General features: G+C 33.1%; 1 protein-coding gene across 2 annotated transcripts; it reads left to right on the top strand.

Annotated features, from left to right (window-relative positions):
- The first annotated feature begins 8220 nt into the window (after nt 1-8220).
- LOC110018992 (conserved oligomeric Golgi complex subunit 4) lies at nt 8221-23551 on the top strand. 2 transcript variants are annotated; one of them, XM_020716505.1, is made up of 3 exons: nt 8221-9937; nt 22594-23216; nt 23347-23551. In XM_020716505.1, the coding sequence occupies exons 1-3, from the start codon at nt 8294-8296 to the stop codon at nt 23363-23365; spliced, it is 2286 nt and encodes a 761-aa protein (XP_020572164.1). In that variant the 5' UTR covers nt 8221-8293; the 3' UTR covers nt 23366-23551. The 2 variants fall into 2 exon arrangements, with proteins under 2 accessions (XP_020572164.1, XP_020572165.1); XM_020716506.1 differs by lacking the exon at nt 23347-23551 and having other exon boundaries at nt 22594-23262.
- The last annotated feature ends 854 nt before the right edge of the window (nt 23552-24405 follow it).

Raw genomic sequence — 24405 nt, forward strand, 5'->3', positions numbered from 1 at the left:
ATATATATATATATAACTGAATCATGTTTTCGGTAGTGCCCTTGTATGCTGTTTTTCTTGCTATTTCTGCAATTCTAACTGAATTATTATTAGCCTTCACATTATTCAAATTTTACCATATTTGAAAAGCATATTTGTTCTCCTTGAGAACTCTTTTATACTTTCCAACTCTGAATGTCCTTATCAATATTTGATTTATTCATGGACAACCTAACACTTTTATAGAAATTTTTATAATGAGTTTAGCGTTTTTATACAACATTAGTTTTGGCTTTATTGAAAAAAAAAAATCCTATTTACCTTTTTTAGACTTTTAGTAACCTATTTCGGTCAATTAACTGTTTCTCTACTTTCATTTTACCCCCATACCATGAGGCTATTATTTCATTTAATTATTTTCTCTGTGCTCTTGAGTATATGTCCATAACATCTACTATATATATTGTGTAATTAAGCTATTTTCTAGAATCACCTTGCAATATTTGGAAGAAGATTATTGTATGCGGTGAATCCACTTTTGTATGTAACCAAACGTTCTTATTTTTTGAAGTATTTGTTCTCTATTACAAATTCCTAGACTACTATATGATCAAGTGTTACTTCACCATTGCTTTTCTTTCTCCTTTTTATAACTACCATGAAGCTTTGCCCATCTTGGAATTTATATGCCCATTTAGATTACCACCAACAATTATCTTTTTTTTTTCCTAAACAAGCATATAGCTTAAAAGTTAATTTATATTTTCCCAAAATTATTATTTTTAAAATAATACTGTAATTCAATTTGGAGAGCTTCAATATCCACCACTTCTATATTTTTCTTATCTTTAAAGAAACTATCCTATTATTGACTTAATTAACATCAATAGTTTTATATTTCATCGCTTTATTTAGTTTAGCACAACCATACTCCTATTGTCGATCTTTCCAAAATGCATCAATTAATAACTTATGATTTTCCCAAATATATTGGATTCTCTACTCTCCATATAAATTTTATGCCACAAATTTAATATTTGATTTATACCTGGTTAACCCTTGCTTACTTTTCACTGCAATTAATTCCTGCTTACTTTTCATCAAAGTTAGGTTGAGTTGAGGTGGGCCGCGTAAGATTGTGATTTTAGCTTGTTCGTCTATCTTATTTGGGTTAGGTCATGGCGTGTGTTTTCTAGCTTAGAACAATAAAAAATTTATAATGAGATTTCATTTATTACTTTTGACATAACTTTTACAACCTCTACCTACCTAACACAACATGGGCATTTTTCTCATCTATATTAGGGACTGATAATGATGATATGCAAAAAAAAAAAATAATAAAGAACTACCATAATGATAATGTAAAAATCCTTAAAAAAAAGGACTGATGATGAATTGAAAAGATAAAAAAAAAACTGGTTAATAAATGAAGGGTTTGTAACAGGAATTCAAGTTCCCACATCAACAAGCTCGGTGGTGCCTATAGCCAATTGACAATTTCACTCACACAATTAGTGAACCAAATGTTCAAGCAAACTATGAAAGCGCAGGCTCTAGGGAGGCATGAATGTGGTTTTAATTATATGGACAAACTTTAGTTATAAATAGCAACGAGTAATAGTCCCATGTAAAATTGTATGCTTCATAAATTCGAAACTGTTGGTGTTACGCTGAGCTTGAACTATAAATACTAGTATTTGTAAATCATGAAAAACTTTCTAGGAATTTAGAAAACAATGTATTCATGCTAAGCTTTGGAAATTAAAGAAGTCATGGCGGACATTTGAGAACTAAACCAGACAAGGTATTGAAATTTTGAATGCCACTGTTAACATTAAGTTGAATAGAATTATTATTGATGTAATTAAGAAATTGTATTTATGTTGGTTAATCATCAATCTAAAAGTTAAAATGTTTTAAATATTCTTTTGTAAATATGAGGAGAACCACAAAAGCAGCTGTATTTATTTAACTTATAAGAATTATTAAGGTGAAATTAAACAGAAAATGCTGCCTTTATGTTCTTGCAGCCATGAGAGGGATTGGCGTGTACTTAAGGCTGAATTAAGGAGGAACAAGGATTTATTGATGAATATAGTTAAAGTAAATGAGTTTGTGAATCTTATCAAAGGATGATTTAATGAGACTTTCAGGAGCAAAAATGTAGAAAGAGGAATAGAAAGCCAAGAAATGAGAGTTGGCTTAAATCCATATCCTGAGATTACATAGAAACTCAAAAGAAATAATTGCTCTAGACTAAATTGATTAAACTTTGAAGGAGAAAGTTGTTAATCCTTAAAGATGAGCTGTCACGAAGCAAATCCAAATATTTTAGCTAAAATTGTTGTGGGATAATATGATTAGTTCATTAAGAACATTGTTGTAAAGTTTAAGAGAATACAGATTAAATTCTACTTAAGAAGATTTGTTGCAGTATGTATAAAGTGTTCTGAAGGAAAGGAATGCATTTCTTAAAAGTGGAAAAAGATAAATTATTTTGAGGCCTTTTTTGATTGCAAGTTGAAGTTTTGTAAAAAACTTATTAGCAAAGGAAAAAAAATTACAGGTTTTGATGATTTATGTATTAGGCTAGGGTTTGAAGGAGAAAAGTGATATATAATATTAAGGTTGGTTATGAGTAAAGTTTGATGGAGTTTTTTCTTGACTCGAACTCAAATATATCTTTCTAGACTCTATTTGAACTTAATTCACAAACAATATATCTTTGAGCCAAATTGATTTGATTCGAAATCACTTCTTTAGGCATATGCTCAGAAATGATTTCTAATTGACTCAAATGTAACAAACGCAAGATTTAGAGGAGATAAACAACCTGAAACCTTTTGCATTAGCTTCAAAACACCAATCAAGTGAATCAATAACTACTTTTTGTATATGCTATATCAAAAAGTATTTAAAATATAGTAATTTTGAGCCGAATTAAATTGAGTTTTGGGCAAGCTTTTGTAAACTAGAAATTTTGAACCAAGTAAATTGTCTTTGTACTTGACTCCAATTTTATTTGAGTTAATTTTAGACTCAAAATAATTTTCTAGCCATGTGCGTTGTCTTCAAACTTGACTCCAACTTGTTTTACTTGATTTCAAGTAAATTAAAAAATCAAGCAAGTATGATGGCTGAGGCCAGAGATAAGAGACCTACACTTTTTTATTAAATTATATGCTTTTAAATTAAACTTATATGATCTTGATTAAAATGCAAAACTTGTTTGGTTTATATTTATGTTCGATATATACTATTTATAAACAAAGAAATACACTTCAAGTGGAATTAAGACGTCTGGTTGCTTAAAAAGATGACTTGAGATAATTTGTTTTGGCCAGTTTTATGTTTAAGCTTTGCTGGCTTCATAAAGTCATTCCATATAAATATTGATGTAAAATTTATGTAGTTGATATTTTGGATGCCCATAATGGAGATCAAACTATCATCGACGCACTTTTTATTGCTAATGCTCCAATCATTGCTTCATGAGTGGATAAAGGTGCCTAAGTTGGTAAAATTTTTTGGGTCAAAGTAGGAGTCTAAAAAACTATTTGGCAACTTATCTGGTTTATGGCGAAGTTAAACTTTAGCAAACTTAACCAAATATGTCAAGGAAATGCGAAAGTGCTACTAAATCAATAACCTACTGAATGATATATTTTTTTTTGAGGGGAGGGGGAGGGGGGAGCTTTCTGAATAAAAAATAATATTTACTTGTGAAGTTAAATTGTCAAAAGGAAAATTGTTGCTTTAGAAACAGGTTCAGGTTTCAGGAGTTAACTATAATTTTTAATGACTTTGATAAATAATTCTAAAATATTTTGAAGAATAAGGATACAAATGATTGGAAAAGAAATATTTTATTACGAATGTTTAACAATAAATGAGATATTCATGTTTGTGATAATTATATCAGAACTAATTTCTTAAGTTGTTGAATGGAGTTATGGGAGGGAGACTAATATAAAGATCCATTAATAGAACCAATTTAGTTTTGTGCTTGAAAGATCCACTTTGGAATGATTTTTTTTTATCAAGGTAACTTATATACAAATAAAGGGAGTAATTTAAGCATAGTTTTTTGTTTTGGTTGATCTTGAAAGACACAAGATCTAGTGCAGTTAGTATGGTTTTGGTGCGCACATAAGAAACAATGCGTGTAAAACATGTAGAAATTTTTTACGGTAATGTTTGATGGACTATTAATTATTATAAGTAGTTTGAAGTGATTAAAGATATTTTGATTATAATATGGTTACATTGATGATCAGAATCTAGCTCATAACTTTTGTGCTGATTAGTGCTTGTGAAAGATAGTCAAAATGAGATATATTTGTGCAAGTTTTTTACATAATGCGATTTAAAATGTACATACATGTTGCTCATATGATTCAGTTATAACATGTTATAATGATTTCTAGTGTGTGCATGAAACCTCTGAGGTATTTGACGCCCTTGTATTGTGTATGTGCTTGCATTGTGGCTTCTTTTCTTTTATTATTTATTTTCTAGGAAGATTCTTATTGATAAATATGTGACATTGACTGTAGTTAGGATTCTCATTCAAGTTTCTCTAGTTTGGTTGGTGAATGAGAAGCATAGTGAAGGTGAGTTCCAATGCCTATCATTAAGTAACTAAGTCTCAAATGCAGGCATATAACACCAAGGAATTTAATACCTCAAAAGTACCCTATAATTTACAGTATTATAACTTCAAAAACAATCATAAGACTTTATTCATATTCCAGTTATTGCATGCTACAATTCTATTTTCACATTCTTCTTCGTTCCATTCAAATTTGATCCATTTTCTAGTCATCCAGTGTCCGCGCGCAGTGAATGCTTAAAGTTCTTATGAATTTTTCGAAGCCATGAATTTCAGTAATATTTGTTGGTTTAGGCCAATTCACTATTGCTTCAGTTTCTCAGTTTGATCAAATTTCGCACTTTTTTTTATAAATTTTGGCATATAAATTCTGTTCTTTTAGAATTTATTGTACCCATCTCAAAAACACTTAATCTTTTTAAGCTTTATTTTACGTAGATCAGTATATCTATCACAAATAAATACTGCAACCAATTTTGTTGTTCTCATATTGTCGAAATATTCTCGAATTTGGCTCATACATATGTTTGTGCTTCATCGTTACCTTATGTAGTCCCCAGTAGTCCATGCAATTAATGAAGAACCCATTATTCTGTTGAACAATAATACATAGTTGGCCCAGTTAGTCATCTATCGAGTAGTTTTGTTTATTTCAGTTCTTTAGTGTTGGCTACAAGGAAAGATGTCTATGATTATATGTGCCTTCTGCTTGTTTAGCTTAGTATATTATTACCCTTCAAAAAGATAGGTGTTTGCCTTAATCTTTTCAATTTCTTGTTTAGCAAGCCAATCTATGTTAGCTTTCTAATGCGACGAATCTTTTCATTTCAGATTTTGCGTCTAGATATTCTATTGTTAGTGCTAGTAGGTTGTTGGAGAAAAGATTTAGTGTTTCATGATTGAACAATTTCATAAATTTATTAAAATGTAGAATGGTGAAAAAGGATTCATGTAGCCGATCCCACTTATTGGGATAAAGGCTTGTTTTTGTGGTTGTATTACGTATGTCTGGCGGAGATCATATTCACGTTGGTACAGTAGTGGGTAAACTGAAGGGGGAACGTGAGATGACTTTGAGTTTTGTTGATTTGTTACGTGATAATTATATTGAAAAAGATCGAAGTCGTAATATTTTTTTCACTCAAAATTGGGTCTCTATGCCAGGTGTTATACCCGTGGCTTCACGGGGTATTCATGTTTGACATATGCCTACCCTAACCGAAATCTTTGGAGATGATTCCGTACTACAGTTTGGTGGAGGAACTTTAGGGCACCATTGGGGAACTCTATATCTATGTAGAATGGTCATGTTGGGTGTTGAAACTGCTAAAATTTTGGCATAATTAGGCATCTGTTATGGATAAGATAGTGCTAAATAGATTCTTATTGCTTAGAAATGTAAGTGTAGAGAAGGCACTCATAGGATGATTAAATATGATGAACATTGAAGGGGTTTGAAGAAAAACAAAGGTAGACTAAATGAAACCTGGATGTAAGTCATGTAATAGGATTTAACATAATGGATTTAATAATAATAGGAATTTTAGGTTTTTATTTTTATGTAAATCTATAGCGTGTTGCACAAACTCATGTACAAAAGTTCATTTTTGCTATTCATAAATTGTTTAATTTAATACTACATTTGTTTTTTCTAATGAAGCTAGAAGATGAGTTCTTAACTCTTACAGTCAAGAAATGTAAGCTCCTGCAATAATGTAACAAGTGATTTGGACTCAATTATCATACACTTTCAAATACTCGGGTTAGGCCATACCTACAAGTCCAACACATATTTTCATACTTAGTTGATATGTACCAAAAATTCACTTGATCGTGCATAAATTGTGATTCATTTTGGATTAAAAAAAAATTGTGAAGTCAAATTTAAGATCATTTGAGCTTCAATTCATCAATTTTATAGTCAAAACTGAATGTCTTGATATTACAAACCCAAGATCATTAATGTTACTTCGATTTGAGTTCAAATGGGTTCACATCAAGTGGTTGAAGTATGATTAGAAATTTTAAAGCATCAGTCGAATGATTAAATGATTTCTGAATCTTACATGTTTATAATTCAATTGAGCGCCTTACGCTTAGAGCTAATTCAGCGACCCGATAAGATAAATCTAATAAGCTCATGATCACTTAATTTGAAGTTTATGAAAGATCTCTAGAGTGAAAGCTTGAGGCTAATAATCACTACTAATCTTTGTCAACCAATGGCTGTTGCTGCCCAACTATTATTATACACGAATGTCATAGTCTGATTATTACCTCCAAGTTATTGCTGCCTTATCATTCATAATTCTATAACACATTCTTTTCCGGTTAGATCGAAAAACAGAATGCTCTGACTTCAAATATAGATTGAATTCTTCCGTATCGGTTAACCTTATAACATCATAAACCACATACATCCTTGGCTTGGCCCGGCTCACATATAATATCATATGCCCCTACTTTTTGTACTGCAATAAATCCAGAGCAATTTGTGCTCATCTTCTTAAAGTTGAAACTCATCCAATAAAAACGTTTAGGGCTCCTTTATCTCCTTTTTTCTGAATATGAAATGTAAATATTTTGAACTCAATTTTTATTTCTTAGTTTCAAATCAAAGCCTTTTAATAATAGGTTATATTTTATACTTATTTCTATTTGTTAAAAAACTAACATATAAAAATCATATTATATTTAATGTAATTCTCCTTTAGCCCAATTAGAAAATAATGCTATCTAAAATATTGGTTGTAATTTTATCTTATGTAATCACTTATTCCGTTTATTATAATATAAACATTATTAATAGAATAATTGATAAAAAGTAAAAAAAATAAAGTTGACCCTTTAGCGTAATTGGATACAATTATTACATCAATTCACAATATTTTTTAGATTAAAAATCATAAACTATTTTTATTATACTATTAAGCTATTATGTTGCAATATGAAGATTAATATATTGTTTCAGTATAATAGTATTCATATCTTAATGTCATATTATTATGAGCACAAAGTATTTCATGGATGCTGCCTGCCTGCCTGTAATTTACTTGGTTAAAGGTTTTGGGCTCAATAAGTATTTGTATTTTGGGGAAATTTACAAACCTATCACACAATTTTTATGTATTTATATATGTAATTTGGATTTAATTTTCATTTTTAGAAAGTCATTAATAATAGTATATTTGATGTGATGTTAATGATTTGAGTATCATGTATGTAAATATGAAAGTTGATGTTAATCGTATGTATGCAAATGTAATTTGCATTTTAGTACTTAGTTTCTTAAAATAAATTTAATTGATAATAATGTGTAAAATATGAAAGATTTGCATACATACCAATCAATTTCAATGTATTGACATATCTAACATCTAAATTTTAATTTTTATATAAATAAATTTTATGTATGAAAATTTATAATTTATTTTTTAAAGGTTAAAATGATGATATTATTTTATGTATGAAAATTTATAATTTATTTTTTAAAGGTTAAAATGATGATATTTTTTTAATTTATAAGAAAGGTTTCTTAGAGTACGATGGTCTCTTTTGATTGTTTTGGCAGTGAGAATTTTGATTTTTTTTTTAAATATTAATTCCAAATTATATAAATTTAAAATTTTTTAATATTGATATTCTACCGGGGAGGCCTCTTCCATCGTTCTACCGAGATCCGAGAGGTGACCGAGCGCAATGGCGGTCTTCTCCCCCATACATCCAGACAGATCCGCCTCACTCCCGGAACCTGATCACGGCTCTGGCGATGACCCTCCTTCTTCCTCCGTCGACTTTGGGAGCCCCGAAACCCTAGCCCATATCCGATCTCTCACCGACGTCGGGGCCATGACACGCCTCCTCCATGAATGCATCGCCTATCAGCGTGGTCTCGACCTTCGGCTAGATTCTCTCCTCTCTCAGCGCACGGAACTAGACCGCCACCTCTTGTCCATTCAGCGCTCCTCCCACCTCCTCGATTTAGCCCGCTCCGACGCTGACGTCCTTCTCGACTCTGTCCGATCTACGGCCAATCTCGCTGAACAGGTAAGTCGAAAGGTGCGTGAGCTCGATCTCGCGCAATCTCGTGTAGAGTCCACTCTGTCCCGCATCGACGCCATCGTGGAGCGCTCACACTGCCTCGACGGTGCTCGCCGCGCGCTCGACTCCGATGACTATGACTCCGCCGCAAGATTTATCCACACATTCCTCCAGATCGATTCCCAGTTCCGTGACTCCGGATCCGATCAGCGTGAGCAGCTCCTCGAGTGTAAGCGCCAGCTTGAGTCCATTGTGCGCAATCGACTTGCCGCGGCCGTCGATAAGAGGGATCATTCCACGATCCTCCGCTTCGTCCGTGTATTTCCTCTGCTTGGTCTTCAGGAAGAAGGCCTTCAGATCTATGTCTCTTATCTCAGAAAGGTCATTGCTCTCAGATCAAGGCTAGAATTTGAGCATCTGACGGAGTTTACGGGGCAGGATAGTCACATTAACTCCAACTCAGGGCAAGGAGGCGCTAATTTTGTTTCCTGCCTCACTAATCTGTTCAAAGACATTGTTCTTGCCGTGGAAGAGAATGATGAGGTCCTGCGCAGCCTTTGTGGTGAAGATGGGATTGTCTATGCCATTTGTGAGCTACAAGAGGAGTGCGACTCTCGGGGCACTCAGATATTAAAGAAGTACATGGACTACAGAAAGCTTTCACGCCTTACCTCCGAGATCAATTCCTACAGCAAGAACTTGATATCTGTTGGTTCTACCGAAGGTCCGGATCCAAGAGTGGTGGAGATGTATCTGGAGGAAATCCTCTCGCTCACGCAGCTGGGAGAGGATTACATTGAGTTCATGGTGTCAAAGATCAGGGAATTGCGTTCTGTGGATCCTGAATTGGGTCCTCGAGCTACAAAGGCCTTTAGGAGTGGGAGCTTCAATAGAGTGGTGCAGGATCTAACCGGTTTCTATGTGATACTTGAAGAGTTCTTCATGGTGGAGAATGTGCGGAAGGCGATAAACATTGACGAGCATGTGCCTGATAGTCTCACTACTTCAATGGTGGATGACGTGTTCTATGTACTTCAGAGCTGTTGCAGGAGAGCTATCTCCACTGGGAGTAGTAATTCGGTCCTTGCCTTACTGAGTGGAGCGATCAACCTTCTTACAAATGAGTACGAGGATGCTCTACAGCAAAAGTTGAGGGAGCCCAACTTAGGTTCCAAACTATTATTGGGCGGGTTTGGAGCGCAAAAGACAGGAACAGAGATTGCTGCTGCTTTGAACAACTTGGATATCAGCGCAGAATATGTCTTGAAACTCCGTCATGAAATTGAAGAGCAGTGCGCAGAGGTCAGTCTATATTTCTTTGTTTAATGCTTCTTCCTAATTCCTTATTTTAGTGTGCTAATATACGTATGATTGAGCATTTCTATATGATCACAGTGGCCATTTTAGAATGCTTTTTCCTTAAAATTTTTTTTTTTCTTAATCTCTACAAGAGGGAGAGGGAGAGAGAGAGATTTCTGGGATTGGGGATTCTATTGAAGAGAAAGAGGGGCCTCAAAAATAGGAAAAATACGCTAATTTTGCGTCCAATGTCCGATCAAGACCGTCCAAAAATTAGAGTGGGCCCCATTCTAACAATAAAAAAATAAAAAAAAATATATTTCGGTGGTTTAGATTGGACACCGCACACAAATTTACGTGCAGTGCCCGTACGCAATAATCGCTCCAAAAATAGAGCTTTTCTTTTAGGAGAAATTTTTCTTGGGTCAAACATAGTTTATTATATCACAATGAGAAATATTCTTAAAAAAATGAGAAGGTGATTTAATTACGTTTGAAAGTGAAGTCACTAAATTGTTAATAGATTTATTATTACCTTGATTCAATAAAAATATTTTTTGTTAATATTGTAAGTTGATTTTAGGAGTTTAACCATACAACATGAAGTAGTGGCTATGGAGTAATGAAACTTGTCTAATAAATAATTAACCTAAGTAGGGATGTATATGAGCCGAGCTTCAGCGGGTTTATTCCATTTGGCTTGTTTGAAAATTGTTTGCTTAAATTCACTTGTTTCATATTCGATGTCTGTAGATCATAACAAGCACATTCGGCACAATTAGGCTCAAATGACTAAAAGAATTAGATTTTTTTAATAAATGAACATACCCAAAGTTTCTAAAATGAACGCATAACGAATTATATAGAATTATTATGGTCATCGTGTTCAACAAAAGAGATAACTTCATTGCAATCTTTTTTGTCAATAAATTCATTACGATGTTATAATTAAAATACTGATTCGTTTTAACTCTATGGATAGAATAATATCTGCATGTTTTGATACAAGAAGAAACTTATTAATAAGAAACCATTTAAATAGATATTGCCTTTTAAAATAAATTATATTTATTAATTCAAAATGTAGAGGCCCAGATTAAAATTTAAGTTTAAACTTCACTTATCCTGATATGTTTGTGAAGTATTTTTGTGTCATACCAGCTATATATGATTTAAATTCAGCTCAAGCTAGGCTACAAATGAATATATTTTAAAGTCATGATAATCAACCTAAATTAATCATTATTGCCTGTTAGCGAACCTCCAAAATGAGCATCCAAGGACGATGGGCAACAGGCACCATAATTGAGATAGGCTAAATAGCAAGCAGGATTAAAGCAGACCAACATGGCAAATAAATTCAGCAGACCAACATGGCAACTCCTAGACGGCCAACTGCATATAACAATATAACCATACAGCAATTATAAGCATAACAATGACTTCACTAAAAATTATGCCGATATAAACATACAACTTATAATGTAGTGGCCAGCCACATATAGCAATTATATGCTTAGTGGTGATAGAATGAAAACCAATAAAGTATAACAATTAAATTCAATTTACTAGTTATTGAATGTAGCAATTAGAATGATAATCTGAGCTTGCTACCGACTGAATGACAACTATACCTCAAGACAACTTTTCATTATGTTTCACAATGTGCAGTTTAAATAACTGCACGCTGTTTTTTTGGAGGCTTGGATTTAAGTTTAAGTATTAATTTCTTTTATCATATAAAGGGTTGCACGATATTATGCCATACTAGCTTTAAAGGAATCAGAATTCATCTTCAAGGCAACTATATTACACTCTACGATGATCATCTTTTAAATCATTATAGCTTCCCTTTCAAACAAACTTTTATCATCATTGTCACTGTTGAATCGTTGCAATCCCATATGGTTGTATCTTGCAAGGTAGCAATAAAAAAGTATTGAGAATCACGCATATATTGGTTATGTAATTTCTTATCCTCTATATGGTTATAGAATCTTTTGAGTATGCCATCCCGGTTATAGAGGAGCATAATCAATATTGCAAACAACGGAAGCACTTAAATAAATCATCATAATCAATCCAATGATTATTTGGTGTCAAAATCATCATAGCCTCTAAACTCCGTGAATATGAGGACCTGAAGCACAAATTTTATGTTACAAAAGAACTGAAGTGAATTTTTGTTAATACTATGTTTAGACTAAAACACAATATTACGCAACACAATTTTAAAAAAGTCATAATTAAAAAAGTACAATAGACTAAAAATTCCAATGATTCATCAAGTTTAGAGCATTAACAATATATTACATGAACATGCAAATCATTGACATAATTATTTCAAGCAATATAGCAATAAAATCAAATGAAAAAGAATTAATAGATCTCATCTCAACCAAACCTTTATGGAATTAAAAAATTTGATTAAAAAAGTGATAAGTAAACTACAGATAAAAAAAAAATATTTCTTCCATGCTAGTAAAAATTAAGCCCATATTATTAGATAGAATTCGTATCCAAAAAAAAAAAAGTTTCATCTTGGAAATTAGCAGACCCGTGAACAATGGTATCTCATGTCAAAACATTAGTGGAAAAAAACAAAAAAAAAAAAAAAAAAAAAAAAAAACATTCGAACTTAATCTAAAAAAATAACTTCATCTCACAAACTATCAATAGTAACAAGCCACAAGAACTAAAAATTAGTACACATGAGCCATGGATCTAATTGCACCAAAAACATTTAACAAAAGTTTAACAAATATTGCAAAAAATTTATCTAATGAGCGTTACTCATTTGATCTGACTCTATTAGAAAAAAAAGGTCTAGCTTGACTTTTCCTTTGATTCAGGAGGCAAAAAAAATCATAAGAGCAAGTGTTAATCAGAAAGGACGAAAATCAGACAGTTAAATTTGGAGTTTTCTATAATTAGGAGCTTTCTTATTTAAATTATTTCCAATATCTTTATTCTGATTTATTTCCCTTTTAGTTGAATATTTAGATTAGAAATATGGATTATTAAGTTACCTAAAATAGATTGTAAGATTATTATTTGATGGAATGAAAGCAAAGAGAAAAACATCGAGTCTATTCAGTATTCAAGCCATTTTTCTCAAAACTTTGACATGGTATCAGGGCCAAAATTTTGCCCTAACCACCGGTAGTCGTAGGAGGACAGTCGAGACTCCCTCCCCGCCGGCCTTCTTGCGGGAAGTGAGGAACTATTTCTTTGCCTTCATTAGCCCATCTAAGGATTTTCATCCGCTGCGACAACTTCGTTCGCCTTCGATTCGCCTTCTTCTATCTCCCGTGTTTGGTTTCGTCTCCTTCGTTTGATTCCAGCTGCGATCTGCGATTCTGTCCATTTGTTTTCTCGTCTCCGATTCAAGTTCATCCGCAATCTGCGATTTCGTTCACTTCGTTCGATTCACCTGCTTTGGATCTCCTTCATTAGCCATCGCTGCTTCTTTGACATCTTCGACTGTTTCTTCCGCTTTGACTTTGGCTTCTTCATCGCACCCAAGGATTGAAGGCTTCAACACTCCTTCATAGACCCACAACTTCGACATATCAGCTTTAACATTTTTGGCGTGAAGATCAGGGAACAAATCATCCTCATCGTTGTAGGAAGAATTAATAACATTTGGATTGTAAAACAGGACGCGGATCCTATATGTGGGTTATGATCAATAGCAATTGGATCAGTACGCGGATTCTATTTGTAGGCTATGATCGATAGCAGTTGGATCGTGTAACTGGATCCTATTTGTGGGCTATGATCAGTAGCATATGGATCGTGGATCCTACTTTTAGGCTATGATCGATAACATCTGAGTCGTGTAACTGGATCCTATTTGTGGACTATGATCGGTCGCATTTGGATCAGGACACGAATTCTAGTTGTAGGCTATGATTGATAACATTTGAATTGTTTAACTGAATCCTATTTGTGGGCTATGATCGATAGCATTTGAATCGTGTAACTGGAAGCGGATCCTGCTTGTAGCTATGATTCGAATTTATGGACAACAATGATAAATAATTTCTTGCTTTTTTTTGCTCAAATCATGTTATGGTTCAGGTGTTGTCTCTGAGACTTCGACTTCGGCTCTGGCATTCACGATTTGAGAATCTTTGGTCTCGACAATGTTATCAGTTTCTTATTGGCAAATTGATGCTTCATGATCAGTCATTATCAATTTGAGGGTGATTATATGACAAGATTGTCAATCAGGAAGGACGAAAATCAAACAACTAAATTAGAAGTTTTCTATAATTAGGAGTTTCCTTATTTAAATTATTTTCAATATTTTTATTTTGATTTATTTCTCTTTTAGCTGAATGTTTAGATTAGGAATATGCATTATTAAATTACGTAAAATAGATTATACAAAATATTTTGTACCTGAAATAGATTGCAAGATTATTATTTATTGGAATGAACGCAAAGGGAAAAAACATCGAGCTTATTCAGCATTCAACCTACTTTTCTCAAAACTTTGATAGTAAGAGATGCCTAGACCTAGGCAATAAAGTTTATATATATAGACACACACACACACACACAGATGATGATGGTCATGTTATTGTGTGAGACATATCTGGGCTGGAAAAGGCCTTTTGAGATAGGCAAAAGCTAAGAAAAAGAGTGGTGAGATCGTGAGAAGACATACTACAAGAGCCACAGACAAGTCCATGTGCCTGCAAAGTAGGATAATTTTTTAGATAGAAGGTCTGAGACTAGAGAGGCATGAATCAAACTATCTTTGTGTGGGGATGTTGCTGGTTTGTGGGTTTTATAATTCTAGGGTGTAGGAAGCTAAAATTTTAGCCATTGGATTGGATTCAATAGTTGATTTTTTTTTTTGTTTTCAAAACTCCCTAATTCTTATTTCTTTATGTAAAACTATTTATTGAGATCAATTTTTGCTGATTTCATAACTCTATTAAATAATTAAATGGTCTAAAAATATAAATTCACTTACATATTTATTTATTTCAAGCTGAAATGAGCCGAACACGATTGAACAAGAGGTTTGTTCATGTTCGTCGTATTTAAGTAACTGGCACAAAATATTTGTCTATGTTTGGTTTGCTTGATTAATGAATAATATGAACATGAGCTCATTACCGAGCCAAACATGATTTGTTTGTGAATGGTGAGTTTTTTGACAACCCTAATCCTAGGATAAATTGGGTGGATTTGAATGTAAAAAAGTTATAACTTTTCTAGATATAATGATGCTATAAGAGACATTGAAATTCTTTACCCGAGATAAATTTGAGCAAGATTAAATTTTAAGTTTTAGTAAGAATTTTATCATAAAAAATTTAAGAGAGTCCAGAAATATATAGTACATAATAATGAGACATATTGCTAGAGTAATAAGGTATAAAAACTATAAAAGAAGAAATTTGCCTTTAAAGAGTGCCAAAAATTAAATATTAACTGGCCTTATAGTGTTCCTTTAAAGTTAGAAGTTTTGCAAAGAGGGTATATCAAATAGTGAATAAAACAAAGCTATAATATTTTTTAATTTATAAAATATGCTTGGTTCTAAGGAATGAGAAAGTGAGGTATGTCAAATATTTAAATTATAAGGGATCTAAATACTTTCATCAAATTATATACATGAGAAGTGTAAATAATAGAATTTTAGTTAAAATAAAGATATTTAGGAAAGATGAAAATTCTAATTTGAGAAACTATCAAATAGTACTTTCAAGGAGGAAATTATAATGGAAGAGCATAGTGAATAAATTAATGATTTGTATTATAGTTTGATCTAAAAATGAAGTGGTGTTGGCTTCAAAAGGATGCATAAAGGTAACATTTTGGATCTATGCCAGATTTGATGAGTTATGAAGATTCTTTATATGTTGTTGAAGAACATTGTAATGTTTGAATTCATACAACAACAACAACAACAAAACCTTAATCACATTAGATGGGGTCGGCTACATGAATCATTTTTCTCCATTTCGTCCAATTTAGTGTCATATTTTCATTTAGTTCTAATGAATTAGATCATTTTTTATACAATAAACCCAAGTCTTCCTAGGTCTATCTTTGCTTTTCTTAACATAAGCCGAATCTAAAACTTCTACTCTCCTAATCGGATCATCAGATGGTCGACGTTTAATGTGACCAAACCATCTAAGACGACTCACTCTAATTTTGTTTGCCATTGAAGCTGCACCAACGCTATCACGAATATATTGATTTTGCATTTTGTTTCTAAGTGTAAAGCCATTCATCCACGTAATCATTCTCATCTCGACAACACTTAGTATTATGCTTTTCTTTCAAAAGGCCAACATTCAACACCATAGAGCATTGTAGGTCTCACAACCATCTTATAAAATTTTCCTTTCAGTCTAAACGATACTTTTCTATCACACAAAAGGCCCGAAGCATTCCTCCACTTCAACCAACCAACTTGAATTCTACTATTAACATGCCAATCTATATCACCATCGCTTTGAACAACAGACTCGAGATATCTAAATTGTTCAAACCCTTTAATAAATTGATCACCCAAAGTTGCACTTATGTCAATAGAACTACTATTACTAAAATTACATTCCATGTATTCAGTTTTAGTTCTTCTCAAATGAAGGCCTTTAGACTCCAATGTAGACCTCCATAATTCAAGCTTTTCCTAGGTTTTTTCTCTCGTCTTGTCCATGAGAAGGATATCATTAGCAAAAGCATACACCAAGGTGCATCCTCCTATAAATTTCCAGTAAGACCATCCATAATTAAAAAATAAGATAATGGCTTAAAGCCAATCCCTGATGTAATCCAACAAAAATAGGAAAATATTTGGTCAATCCTCCTTTAGTTCGAATACAAGTAATAACTACACCTTTAGTTCGAATACAAGTAATAACTCTAGTATACATATCTTTAATGACTTGAATATAAGTTATATCAACATTTTTTTTCTCAAGAACTCTTCAAAGAATATCTCTTGGAACCTTATCATAAGCTTTTTCTAGATCAATAAAAATCAAATATAGATCCTTTTTATTACCTCTGAACTTCTCCATCAAATCTCTCAATAAATGTATAGCTTCCATAATAGACCTGCCCGACATAAATCCAAATTGATTATGAGAAATCATTGTGATACGTCTTAACTTATGTTCAATTACCCTCTTCTTTAATTTTAAGGTATGACACATCAACTTAATTCCTCTATAATTTGTACACGCTTGTGCACCTCATTTGTTCTTAAAAATGGGGACCAAAATACACTTCCTCCACTCAAGCATCTTTTTAGTTTTTAAAATAATATTAAAAATTTTAGTAAGCCAATACACTCCCAAATCTCCTAAATATTTCCACACTTCAATTGGGATATCATCAGGTCCTACAGACTTTTCACACTTAGTTTTCTTTAAAGCCTATTCAACTTATTTTTTATTAATACGACGGTAAAAATGAAACGTTTTATTATTATTAACGATATTAAGATCACTAAGGTCGATCGTATTTTCAAAAACTTCATTAAAAGGTTTATCAAAATAACTCACCCACCCATGTTCAATATCTTTTTTTAAGAAAAGTACTTTTTAATTTTCATCTTTAATACACTTTACTTTAAATCTTTACTTTTCTTCTCTTTTTTTGGCTAGCTTATACATATATTTTCCACCTCCTTAGTATTCGATATAATATAAAGATCAGTAAAAGCGGAATTTTTAACGTCACAGATTGTTCGTTTACTCCTTGCGGATCGTTTGATATTTTGCCCAATTCTCTAAGCTTTTACATTTAAGCCAATTTTTATAACATATCTTCTTATATTTTTTCTTTTTTTGCACAATTTTATTTAACCACCAACAATTTTTTTTATAGAAACTCTCTTTTGATTCTCCAAGTACATATTTTACTACTTTTTTAATAGTGTTTGTTACCTTATCGTAAGCTTTTTCTAAATCAATTAAATCAAATGTAGATCCTCCTTATTATCTTTGAACTCCTCCATCAATCTAACCTCTCAATAAATGTATAGCTTTCATAGTAGACCTTCCCGACATAAATCTAAATTGATTATGAGAAATCATTGTAATATGTCTTAACCTATGTTCAATTACCCTCTCCCATAATTATGAAGTATGACACATCAACTTAATTCTTCTTTAATTTGCACACTCTCGTGCATCCCCTTTATTCTTAAAAATGGGGACCAAAATACTCTTCCTCCACTCCTCGGACATTGGGATATCATTAAAATAATATTAAAGAGTTTAGTAAGCCAATACACTCCTAAATCTCCTAAATATTTCCACAGTTCAATTGAGATATCATTAGGTCCTATAGATTTTTCACACTTAGTTTTCTTTAAAGCCTCTACTTCTTTTTTACTAATGCGACGGTAAATATGAAGCATTTTAAAGTAAAAATGAAACTTTTTATTATTATTAACGATATCAAGATCACTAAGGGCGATTGTATTTTCAGAAACTTCATTAAAAAATTTATCAAAATAACTCACCCACCTATGTTGAATATTTTTTTTTAAGAAAAGTACTTTTTAATTTTCATCTTTAAAATACTTTACTTTAAATATTTACTTTTCTTTTTTCTTTGTTTGACTAGTTTATACATATATTTTTCACCTCCTTAGAATCTAATATATTATAAAGATTACTAAAAGTAGAATTTTTAGCGTCACAGATTGTTTTTTTAGACTCCCTGCGGATCGTTTTATATTTTTTCTATCTCTCTAAGCTTTTACATTTAACCAATTTTTATAACATAACTTATTTTTGATCCTTTCTAGCACTTTATTATTTCACCACTAACTATTTTTATTTATAATAAATTTCTCTTTTGATTCTCCAAGTACATCTTTTGCTATTTTTTTAATAGTGTTTGTTACTTTATCTCAAATAGTATTTGCTTCTTCATGAACATCCCAAAATTTGCAATCTTAAATTTTATTCATAGAAATAATTTTATTTGCCTTTTAGGCTCTCTTATCTAATTTTATGGTAATGAGTCATAGTATTCTTTATTTTGCACCTCTTCATCTTAAAATATAGGATTATTAATCGAGGTTGGGTACTTAAATTCTCGCTTGGAAAAACCTTACAATCTTTACAGTCTCGACGTTCTTTTCTTCTCATAAGAAATTAGATTCATTATTATAAGTAATAAAGTGATCATCTTTTTTTTGAATAAAATATTAGTAATAATAAAATTATACGCTAAAACAAAATTTAAAATGACTCTACTTTCTTCATTTGTCACTCCAAAATCATAGCCACAATGAATATTTCTGAAATCTTCTACTACTCTACCGACATGTCCATTTAAATCTCCTCAAATAAAAAATTTTTCTTCAAGAGGTATGATTTGTATTAAGTCTTCTAAGTCATTCCAGAATTTATCTTTAGACCCTATATTTAAACCTACTCGAGGAGCATAAACACTTATAATATTAAAAATCTTAGTATCAATAATAATCTTAAGGGCTATAATTCTATCTCCAACTCTATTAATTTTTATAACATTATCTTTCAAACTCTTATCTATAATTACACCTACATCATTTCTAGTGCGGCTCTTATCAGAATACCAAAGTTCAAAACCTAAGTTATCAATCTCCTTAGTCTTTTCTGTGACCCATTTTATTTCTTAAATACATAAGACATTAATCTTTCTATGAATCATAATTTCAATTAATTCCTTTAATTTCCTATTCAGAGTACATATATTCCAAAATTCTGTTATAATATTAGTTTCATTAGTTTCATGGTCTAACTTCTTTACCTGTATCCATCCGTAATGTGGGAACACCTGCTTATTTGACACTACACCGACCGATGTAGCGGCTCTTGCACACTTTTCACTGTATTCAGACAATACAACGCGTAGCTTTCAGGAACACCCTAGCAATTACACAATGATAAAAAAAATTCATGTCATGATTTTTTCGATAAGTTTTGCGCTGACTGTCGATTATCTAACGCAACCTTCCACTTTTCACATCTGTGCTTGGGAGCGGCAATGACAATATTTAATATTTGAATTCATAATGAATTGAATTGAATGGTGCTTTCTTCTCTTTCTCTGTTGGCTCCTTAAGTGTGGTTTGGTGGCTTGTCTCTTCTATCCTTTTGATCATGATTGGTCTATCCATTATGATGCTTTATTTTATCATTTTAGATTGATGTTTGATTATTTTTTCCTCCCTCTACTCCATGCAAAGGATTTAGTATCTTTTGTAAAGAATCAGTCAAGCTTCAATCAAACAATTCTAATCTATTCCTCTTCTTTTCAAACATCTTTGCACTTCATAACCCTTTCATATATTTCGACTACATTATAAAGTAATCCTAACCATACCTTCACATCTCTTGTCCACCCTAGAATACACCTCACCAGCCTCCATCATATTAGGTTCCTCCTGGCCTCCAATTCAGGAAGACTACCTTCTTATAACCCCCTTTGCTCTAAACGACTAAACATGAGCATTCTAGCATCTTCCATACACTCCTCTAAATCCATTAATTAAAAGTCCACCACACCAAACTTTAACTACTTGTAGTTAATTACCCGTCCTTTTTGAAAGAACTCATGGTTAAGGATGTCTCGTGGTTGTACTTACAATGTTGATGGTTTCTTTATATGCCAAATTTTTTCCATTTCGTAGTATTATTTCATCTTATTATGTGACGAGAAGCCTTGTATTTTGACAAGTAGGTCACTTTGGTTGATATTTTAGTTGCGACTGCCAAGATGTTTCCTGTTCACTAAGTTCTTTTAATGTTGACTTTAGGGGCCACTATCCTCATTGATTTGTGGGCACGCCTCACACTAGCTGGTGCCACACTAAGCCTGACAAGTCTTATCAAGCTATTCAATTAAATTAATTAATGATACCCTAGCCGACCCACTACGCCGGGTCAGCTGAGTTGTCTGTGTTTTTTCTTTTGGATTCTAATCTACCTGACACAACTTGCCACACTGGAACAATTTTCAATTTTATTCGACTATTCATTTACCTATCAACTTTGCACGCTACTTGGTCGATTAGCAAGAGCGGCTATCTTACAAGACCTATTGACCCTATACAAATCCTCTTGGCTAACATTTATCTGGATGTCTCAACCACCACCAAAATTGTACTAAATTCAGCTAACAGTAAAAAAATTTGTTGCTTGCTTGAGAAAGGGAGCTTTCTCTTGCAGCTTGTCCATAAGCTTGCTTTACTGAAGATATAAGAAGCACCTGGATAAGTCGTTGACACGCCCTAATACATGTTCTGACATACTCAGAATTGTGTCAGAATTGTTTTAAGATAAAATTAGTGTTTTAATACATGTTATTGAACGGACTAGACATGATCCAACGCACCAAGGAAACACATGTTTTGTGGAATCCTCGTTCATACGATGCTTAAACATGTACATGATAAGTCACCATGTCGTGACTGTGCCCATAGAGTCCTCACTTCTCATCCCTGACAATTTCGTGTTTATGCGCAAGTGTCACCTTTCTTCTTTAAAGAGCGACTCATAGGCTGCAACACAGCTCGTCTTTCTTTCAATAGTCCTTCAACGAAGCGTTCACAGCTTTTGAACCCCCTTCTCTTCAAAGTTCAATCACTGCATGTTTATCACTCTGGATGGGTCTTTCTGCTTTGACGAATCTTCTGTAGCCCTTGAACCCTTTTCTCTTCACTATGTTGTGTGTGCGTGTCTTCACTTGGTGTGCCCTAATCTCTTTTTTGTGTACCCACCTAATTCTTCGGGTAATGAAAATTCTGTATGGTTAATTCAAATTAATTGACATTAAAATGGATGTGATACAGATGAAAGTGAGATTTTTCTCTATGGCCTTTTGTGCTGTGGTAGGGTGATGCATTTAATGACAATGTATTAAAGTTACTATTTTACCTTATGTTTTGTGCTTCATAAGTGAAGGTGTAATTAGTAAAAATATCAGAAGGCAAGATAATTTTTTCAGTGAGTCCCACAATATTTTTTTTCCTTTTAGAAAACCATCACAAATTATTTCATCGCACATTTATGCCATTGTAAACATTTGTGACATTCTGCCTCTGCTGATACCGGGATTTTTGTTCTTTATGCCTTGAGGCCTCATTTGGTGATGTTTCTTTTTTTAATCCGGTGTTTCGTGATTTTGAATTTTGGAAAAATTTGCGGCTGAGCTTTATACACATTCACTTATCTTCTTTATTGCTTTATCATCACATGGTATCACTTGTAAGCTTGCAGCTTCTTCTTCTAAATGACCACCAATTTATTAATTTTAGGAAGATTTACGTACATGTCACTCAGTTTTTATGTATTTACACATGTAGGACCTAAATTTTATTTTTTACATATGTGGCACCTTACCTATGTATGAAAATGTGTTTCACTCTTTGGGAGTTAAAATACTGGTATATTTATTTGATTAAAGATTTGGGCAGTATAAATGTAAAAAGTAAAAAAAAATAAAAAAAATAAAAAAAGCTGTTAGATAAAAAAATACATAGCAATTGGGTGCTATGTACGGAAATGCCCCCTTAATTTTATTCAAAAACAGTTCAGCAAAATAACATCACATCATGACCAAAAGAATCATTAAATCTCCCCAACCTTTTCACTAACCAAAATTTACCCACTACAATCCAGGTATTCCCTGCACCTGCTGACAGGGAGAAAGTTAAATCCTGCTTGTCTGAGCTGGGAGAAATAAGCAGCACCTACAAGAGAATCCTAAGTTCCAGATTGGATCAGCTTATGGCGAGCATCTCGCCTCGCATCCGTCCCGTTCTCGACTCAGTTGCAACTATCAGCTACGAACTCTCGGATGCTGATTACGAGGATAATGAGATGAATGACCCATGGGTTCAGAAGCTTCTCCATGCAATCGAGACTAATATAGCGTGGCTGCAACCAATAATGACCTCGAACAACTACGACTCGTTTCTTCATCTAGTGATCGATTTCACCGTCAAGCGGCTCGATGTGATCATGATGCAGAAACGATTCAGCCAGCTCGGTGGACTCCAGCTCGATCGGGAAGTGCGAGCTCTGGTCAATCATTTCTCTGAGATGTCGCAGAGGCCTGTGAGGGATAAGTTTGCACGGCTCTCACAGATGACAACTATCTTAAACTTTGAAAGGGTTTCTGAGATATTGGATTTCTGGGGAGAGAATGCTGGGCACATGACATGGTTGCTTACACCTGCTGATGTGAGGAGGGTTTTGGGTCTCAGAATTGACTTCAAACCTGAAGCTATTGCTGCTCTCAGGTTATGAGGAATATTTTATTCATTTGATATTGAATATTTTCTCTTATTTTAGTTTTATATATATATATATATATATATATATATATTATCCTTCATTTGAATTATTGGTCTTACAATTTGCCTTGTTAAGGGTGGGGGGAATAATATGAAGCAGAGAGCAAGCACTGTCAAGGTGCATCAAACTATTGAACTTAACGTCGAGGGAAGGCATCAGCGGCAGCAGCCGATTCCATCATCGATAATGACAGTGATCATGTAGAAGAGGCTGGAGGATGAAAGCGAACGTGAATGGAGGGAGAATCTAAGACTTGATAAAACTCAAAACTGATGGCGGAAAATAAGCTTGGGCTTCGCTAGTGTTTGCCTACTTGTCTCCTTTCTAGCCATTGTATTATAGCTCTTTCCCATAATATCTGCTTTCCCTTAATATCTGGATTCCATGCTTCTTTCTCATTTTTGAAAAAAATTGCTACATGATAACTAAAGCTGCATGATTTATCCCGCCTATTGGACTTCGGTTTTATCTAACCTAACTCGGCTTTCACTGCCTCACTCATTGGAGCTGGCCCAGCTTTTTCCTCATTACTTCGCCCTTTTTTCTGTTGTTGACTACCTTTTGAGGATGTTGCAACTAGAAAGAATTCTTGTGTGCCTAAACTGAGAGAGCAAAGAAAATTTCCTCTCCTTTATGGATAAAGAAAGTCATGAAGTTGAGCTAGCGGTTAAAGATCATGTTATCAAGAAGAAATGGGATCTCTTATTGGTGGAAAATTAATTGGTCATTTCTCAATCTCCTCCCACTAATTCATCCTCCATCAAGCCCCATCAATGTTCCTTAATGATTATTCATTTTCTATGTTGGACCTTCCATATATTGATAAAGCCCATAGTAATAATTTCCCACCTCAAATGAACTATATCACTAAAGCCTTGCTTCATGCGTATGACAGTCTCCCTTCTACTTTATCCACACTTTCAATCAATCAAAATGTAGAGAAAAAAAGGAGAAATATGCATGATTCAAGAACTGTGGAAGCTAAAAGTTCACTTAGATTTCTTAGCTAACTTCTTGTGTCAACAATTTGGCTCTCTAGTCTCTAATCTTCTAAAGAAAGCTGTAATAGCTTTTAATGTAGTACTGGGGGTGCCTACTCTTGGTTTATCCTTTGTTGTTGGATGCTAGTTTGTG

Source organism: Phalaenopsis equestris, unplaced genomic scaffold (genome assembly GCF_001263595.1).
Source record: "Phalaenopsis equestris unplaced genomic scaffold, ASM126359v1 Scaffold000038, whole genome shotgun sequence".
Lineage (NCBI taxonomy): Eukaryota > Viridiplantae > Streptophyta > Magnoliopsida > Asparagales > Orchidaceae > Phalaenopsis > Phalaenopsis equestris.

Excerpts from the sequence above, each read along its gene's own strand:
- LOC110018992 (XM_020716505.1), top strand. The coding sequence starts at position 8,294 with ATGGCGGTCTTCTCCCCCATACATCCAGACAGATCCGCCTCACTCCCG. Across the intron at positions 9,938-22,593 it reads TTGAAGAGCAGTGCGCAGAG|GTATTCCCTGCACCTGCTGA; the intron begins GTCAGTCTATAT and ends ACTACAATCCAG.